Source organism: Choristoneura fumiferana, chromosome 22 (genome assembly GCF_025370935.1).
Source record: "Choristoneura fumiferana chromosome 22, NRCan_CFum_1, whole genome shotgun sequence".
Classification (NCBI taxonomy): Eukaryota; Metazoa; Arthropoda; class Insecta; order Lepidoptera; family Tortricidae; genus Choristoneura; species Choristoneura fumiferana.
The window spans coordinates 4909928-4917305 of record NC_133493.1 but is presented as its reverse complement, the minus strand read 5'-3'; the positions used below and the strand labels follow the sequence as shown (position 1 = coordinate 4917305).

Below are 7378 nucleotides of genomic sequence, written 5' to 3'. Positions count from 1 at the left end.
TGGGTATGTATGTGATCCATTTCTTTGGTCCTCGCTGCAGCCTAAACGGCTGGACGGATTGTAACCTATGAGGTACCATTGGATTCGTCATAACTGTCGGAGTGACATAGGGTATATAATATTTCAAAATGTCGTCTGCGAAAAAAAATATGGCGAAGTAATAAAAAAAAATCTTTTACATTGTAACAATATGGGAATCAAATGAAAGCTAATAATTATCCCATTCTAAATATATTGGTTATAATACTTTTAATCTACTATTTTCACAGAAATATCAAAAAAGTATAAAATAAAATAAAAAACATTAAATTTAAAAAATCAAAAAACCCGACTGCCTTAAAAACTAAAAGGAAGAAAATAAGTCTACTGGTTTAGAACTCTATCAAGAAGCTCATTTAAGGTTCAACAGTCGGGACCCATTCAAATCGTAACCAGCTCAAAAAATCTTCGTAATGGGTCCCGACTGCTGAACCTTAAATGAACTTCTTGATAGTTCTAGACCACTAGACTTATTTTCTTCCTTTTAGTTTTTAAGGAGTTCGGGTGTTTTGATTTTTTAAATTTAATGTATTTACTGGTGTGCCGTGAAACATTGATGAACGAAAAGTGTGCCGTTAAAATTAAAACCAAAAGGTTGAGCACGCCTGACCTATGTGAATAGTAGTATTATGATCGAGACTAGCTTTGTCCGCGTCTTCGTCTATCAAGAATTCGTAAGACAGACAGGAGTTACAATACTTTCGTAGTTATAAATAATATTATTGCATTTAGTAACAACGGTTCTCCGAAGTTTGTATCATACCGTCTCGTTTACTCTCCTATTATAAACAATTTAGCATGAGCAGGCCAGAGCGTTATAAAGTTCGAATTTTAAACCTTGTAGCGTAAGCCAGCAGGGCAACTACGAAACTCGAAGTTCGTATCGTACCGTCCCTCTCGCTCTCGTATTAAATAGTATAAGTGTCAGAGGGACCGCGCGACACGAAAACTCGTTTCGCAGTAGCCCTGCAGGTGATGGGCGGGGCATAGTATGCGATGCGAGTACGCGCTACATCGTACAAAACAAACGAATGATAATTATAATAAGCTGGTGATGGTGTTGCCAGTGGTACAAAAAATATTTCTAGGCAATTTGATGATTAAAAACTAAAGTAGAAATGAGACTGCAGGTATTGGATGTTTAGTACGAAGTAAGGGTCTAATTAACCGTTGCTTACTGTATTCAAACACTAATGTTGTACCTGTACTTTATTTTGAATCTGTTGAAGATTTTTTTTTTAGCTTTACTTAATTAAAGAAGTTGTAGCTAAGCAACAGTTAGTTGTTACGCGAATGTCACTAGACAAACGGGTAATTTGACTGGTTAAGGAAAAAAACTAAAGCAAAGAATTATTACAAGCATTTATTTATTAAACAGAGTAATATAGTAGATATTTAAGTAAGTATCTATTTTACTTATATCAAATCTCTTTAGACACATTAACCTTAAAATCACAGTCGGTAACACTAAATATTATTTTATCCATAATCAAAACTTAAAATAAGTAATCAAATCAGATGTAACAAATAACTTGTATCATTTAACTTTTCGTCAAAATCAAATATAATTTATTAGGACTAGTACTTAAATACAACTTATTCAAAATTAATTAAATCTGTTCGTAACAAATAACTTGCCACACTCACCATACTTAAAAAACAAAGTTATATTTACCAGTGGACAAAACTAGAACTAATGTTGCATCGTTCGAAAATAGGAATCGCACGCGACTACAGCGCCACTGCAATCGGCACTTGATAAGCTTGTAACGTCGTTCGTTGCGAGCTCGCTGTCGCTACGCTGGACTTGAACAGTGTGGCAACAATACGTGGGTTATCGCACGGGCGGGAAAGAGACGGCAATAGTCACGTCACAGCGGGTCCGACGCATACGCTACGCTCCGCATCTTTATTTGCCATTCAGGACAATTTTGAGGGTGACAATATTGTATTTTTTTAATTATTTGTATTTATTTTGCAGTTCGAAGTTTCGTTGATTTGTGATACATTAAAGCTACCGTACAGCAGCCAACCGATAGCGTATTTTTCAACCTCGACATTGGCGGAATCATCGATAGTATCGATTGAGCAATTTTTTTTATTTGAATTGAAAATTATATTTTATTAATTATTTCTCACATTATGCGATTTTCTTTTTCTTGCTGACCGTTTCGCTATCATCAGGCACTTTTTTAGCGTTGTCACTATCGCTTTCCTTCGATTTCGGTTCATTACGCTTTGCTAAAATTGTGCAAGCTGTACATGTCACATTTAGAACATTTACAGGTACGGCTTGTTTCATTAATCTATCAGAACAGAACAAATGCACGAATCTATTGCATTTCACACAAACATACGGCTTGACTATAAGTGTTTTACACACGTGGCATTTTAAGTTCTCAGGTATCTTTAGCCCTTTCACGATCATTGAAGCAGGGATATCGTCTAAGTCTTGCGTAATTTCAGGCTGTACGGAACTTCCAGGTGTTGCATTTGCATTACCGACTATTTGCAATGGCTGTTCTATAATAACATCTGTCTTAGAAAATTGATTTTCGTTTACTGGCATTTTAGGCTTGGCTGTGTGCAAAGTACTAGTTGCAATTTCATTTGACGGATTCAAAGGTATAGTAGTGATAATTTTGCCGTTCTCTTCAGTTATCTCAGCTACTTCACTCGCATTTGAGAACTTGTCGTCCTCAGAATCACCAGACGGAACTAAAATATCGCCTTCGTCAAGAACTTTTATGGAATCACGGTCGTTCCTTTGACAGGATGCATTATTATTTGAACCATCTTGCTTGTGAAGTGATTTATTGGACGATTGTAAACTGAACCAGGGCTTCATTTTAAAAACAGTTTCATAAGGCGATCTATCATCACTAGTATTGGTGCAATTGTTCTCCCACTGAACCATATAGCATCCCATAGCCCAGTTGCGACTACCGGACTGTTGCTGCCATTTTTTTAGCATATTCTTAACATCAATTGCACTGATTTCAGGCAACTTGACTGGTAATATCAGAGATATATTATGGAAATTTCCATATGCCGCTCTCACCAAACTTAAGACCTTACCGAAGTACACTCGATCATAGGTCCCCAATCTTTGTGGCGGACCGATGTCTAAAAAAATTTTTAGAAGCTCCATTGCTACTTCGTTGAAAGTGTTGGTGACCAAAGGCCGCAAGAGCATAAATTTTGTAGATCTATCTAAGTAGAACAGGATAAACTTGAATTCATGATCGGGTTCCAAACACATGTTAATCAAACTCACCTGACCTACATCGTGAAAAACTTGAGATGTTCTATTGTCAGCTTTGCGTCTAGATTCGCTGTTGTTCATCAAGCACACATTGCACGAAGCAACAATGAAATCGATACTGGTCTTTGGGATACAGTACATGTGTCTTAGAGTTTTTATAATTTTATCGTACCCTCCGTGATCTGTCTTAATATGAGCATCCACTACAATGTCAAAACAATCTTCAGCCCCCACAATTCGTATGATGTGATCATCAGGAGTCTTTCTCTTAAAAATCAGTTTTTGCTCACCATTTTCTGTATAAATTTCATATTTCTCCATTATTCTGTTAGTCCCGAGTTGTGAGCGATACCCAATTTCTAGCAAACGAATTCCTTCCTTAATGACTGATTTTATTTTCTCCACCACTTTTCGGGTCCACGGCGCGTTTGTGCCTAATTTTTTGTTGAAATAGAACAATTCAATTTGACGCATGTATTTTTTTTTCACTCCTTCATAGTCGAATTCTGTTTCAGTTTGTGAAGCTGACGACGTGCTCGGAACGGCCGCCATTTTGTATGAATCGCGTGGTTCAACTGTTTGTAGCGAGCGACGCGAGTCTAGCACGGCTGACGCGCCCCTCTTCCCGCGCTTTGTGTGAACGAGATAGCACATAGCGAACGCGCGCTTAGAGCGAGCGAGAGTGGCAACGTTCGTTGCTCAAACAGCCGTTTTGCTGGGTCGGGCGACTGAACCCTACCAAGGTCATGACTCATTATTGTGAATGCTCCGTAAAGTTGTAATATTTTGGTTTCACTGCGTGCGTATTGGCTGGCATTTCGACACGAGTCGTTTTACACAAGCAGTGGACACTGTTTAATTAAAATCGTTCAAGTAGAATGAGTAACTACGTATCCAGTGAGTTTTCGATGAAGGGAGGTTAGTTTCGTGATAAAATTAAAGTTACTTATAGACTGCGCTTGCAGCAAAAATAAATCGATAGCACCGATAATTATTCTTTCTAAGTATTACGCGTAAGCTTTGTCTGCGTCTTTGTTCAAATTTATAATACACGGAACTAAATATGTTTGTAACATACCTAGACCTACTTATACTTAAATAAAATAAGTCACTTCCCGCATTCTGTACGTTAAAATCTTAAAAAAAAAACTAAGCGACTGATTTGAATGCAGTGTTCACCATGAGTTACTTAGATAAGTTTAGTAAGGATGTTAGATAAGTAGTACTTACTTAATAAGTACAGAACTACAGACCTACTCGTACGTAATGTTTATAATAATTATGAAATATGCATATTTTAAACATGAAACTACTAGTGATGGGCCGAATATGGTTTGAACCGAATACGAACTTCGGGCGAACATTCGGTAAAAATTAAAAATTCGGCCGAACTAAACTAAACTAAACTTCAGCTGCCAGATTTGGTACATTCAAGGATTTTAAACATTTTACTTAAGTATCTATCTTTGTAATACAAACTAGACGGTTACGGAACCCGAGCAAGAGAGATCAAAGTATGAAGATATAGAATCCTCAACCTACTTCGGGCGTTAAAAATCCGAAGCAATATCTGATCCGTGCAATATCAGATACGTACAATATTTATTGCCGCGAACCCCCTTTACAGTCGACTGGGGGGCTGTAACAACAGACCGCGTAAGATTGTCAAAACATATATTTTTATGAAATTGCCACGACATAAAGCCTCTTGCTGGATTAGCTATCTGGATGACTTATTTAGAGCACCTTATGTTTTTCAAAATCAAACTCAAAATATCTTTATTTAATTTTGGCTATAATGAGATTTTTTGAGCCGGCCATGACTAAATGGGTTCCGGCTGTTGAACTTTGCGTTAGGTACCTACACAATTCTAGACCACTGAACTTGTTTACCTACTTAAAGTTTGTTTAAGTTTTTGTTTTGTTGTTTAGGATGATGATGATGATGATACACAATGTTTTAGACCATCGCGGTCATTACAAATTGTATGATTTAAATTCGGGTTTTGTGATGATGGTTACGTGACCAAAGCCACAGAGCAAACGAGTCTCAACTAACGCCTTCCAGTTTCTGATATACTGAATACGGTATTTGACAACTCCTGATTTTGCCATATCTTAATATTATTATGAAAATATAGATAAACAGATAGTGTTTACCGAAGAGACAATTTAAATCGGTTGAAAATTGGATTTGTAGTGTTTTTTGAAAAAATCTATATACCTGTCCCCTTCTCAAACGCTTTTCTCTATGCATCAAGTATGGCGGTACTGGCGTGTGACGTCACATGCCAGTATGTCTTTCTCTGTCTAATCTTGAATTTCAAACCTTTGTAACTTTGTGATTTGTATAGGTAGCTTAAAAATTGTTTTTCTATTCAATAACAGGCATTGTGTAGTTTTAATTTAATAAAACATTTACAAAATAGTCAAATACCGTATTTCAGTTAACTAATGTGTGCCCTGATCTATCAGTAACAAGACAAACAAACAAAGTTGGTAACATTCACCCTTAATTAGACAAATACACAAACTTTGCTACACCTAAGGAACTTGGATCGTCGTCGGCATTGGAGAATCAACTTGGTTCGTATTAAGGTAATAAAATAAATAGGTATTGTCACCTAGACATGGGGGATAAATTTAAGTCACCGTGACTCGCCATCAAAAGGTGTCACTGTGACTTTTCACAAAAGAACAACGTTAAAAATTCTCATACGTTCCTACTGTTCCTAGCAGCGCCTAGCGCAGTCTCTGTTACTCAAATCACGACGCTGTGGATTTGTGATTGTGAGTTTTGGACTTGTGACAAAAGCACGGTCATAATAGCACCACGACAATATCATATGGTGATATAAGTAACAGGCGTGACATAGTCACGTTGAAATAACAGTGCGAGAACGTTCATTACAGGACCGTGACGTGTCACAAATATCATGCAGTGACACGAGTAACAGGCGTGACAGAGTCACGATGACTTTTCACTGTGACTTTATTGGAACGGGATCGTCAGTCACTGATATCAAAATGTAATGTTTTCCCCAAGTCTAGTGCCACCAGAGTTGAGGTCACGCACACAAGTTCATGACATGTAATGACAGCGGGATTTTGACATTCACTCATTCATTTTATTCATTCTACTTTTATGCAATCAGTTCTTCATGTACTATTAGTAGTCTGCGCTAAGAAGTCAATCTTGACACTTGTCATCCTGGTAGTAAGTACGTCAATGTTTTTGTGTTTTGACGTAAGGTGACCCGGGGCTATTGCTATAGCTGAAGGGATATTGTATCTGAGCCGTCTGATGGCGTCCATACGACGCCATGTTCGCCATGCGAACACAACGTAAAATGGCCGAGAAGAACATGGCGTAAGGACGCCATCAGATGGCTCAGATACAATATCCACCAGCTACAATAGCCCCGGATCACCTTATTCAGAATGGGAATGACATGTTTTACTTTTTAACGGCGGACTACTATAGCTGTGTGTGTAATGATTCACTTCAACTCTCGTAGCGATACCTATACCTCTTTGAGTTTGTAAACTCCTTAAACTTGTGTCTTCTAGTTTCTTCGGGATGCGGTCTTCAATAAAAAGCGGACTGTAGATTTTTGCTGGTATAATTCGGAATTAAATTGTAAGAACGTTACAGTAGTTATGAATTTGAGAATTCAGAAGGTAACAAGAATGATAAGTAAGTTTCATACAAAACTTGCAATGTTGCTATAAAGAAAAATATCAACACAAACACTCCATTTAACGCAATTGAAGAAAAATTATTTTTATATTGATTGTAATTGATTAAAACATTTATTTATAATTATTAGACTAACTACATTTAAGTAGCTTTTATATAGATGATTTTGTATGTACTTTTAATAATGAAAAATTAAATAAGAATTTAGGATAAAAAATTAACTAATTTTTTAACGATTCTTAACAGAGTCTCTTGCCGGATTCTTGTCAACTGAGGTAGATACGTAGTAACGTAGTACTATTATTTTATTTTGTGACTGAGGTTCTTCCTAACCGGTGGTAGAATTTTTGACGTTCATTAAAGTGCTTGTTAGA

At 36.9% G+C, this 7378-nt stretch overlaps 1 protein-coding gene across 1 annotated transcript; it reads right to left on the bottom strand.

Annotated features, from left to right (window-relative positions):
- Nucleotides 1–1418: 1418 nt before the first annotated feature.
- On the bottom strand, nt 1419–3867 carry LOC141440272 (KRAB-A domain-containing protein 2-like). Its single transcript, XM_074104737.1, has one exon. The coding sequence runs from the start codon at nt 3854–3856 to the stop codon at nt 2180–2182; it is 1677 nt and encodes a 558-aa protein (XP_073960838.1). The 5' UTR covers nt 3857–3867; the 3' UTR covers nt 1419–2179.
- Between the last annotated feature and the right edge of the window lie 3511 nt (nt 3868–7378).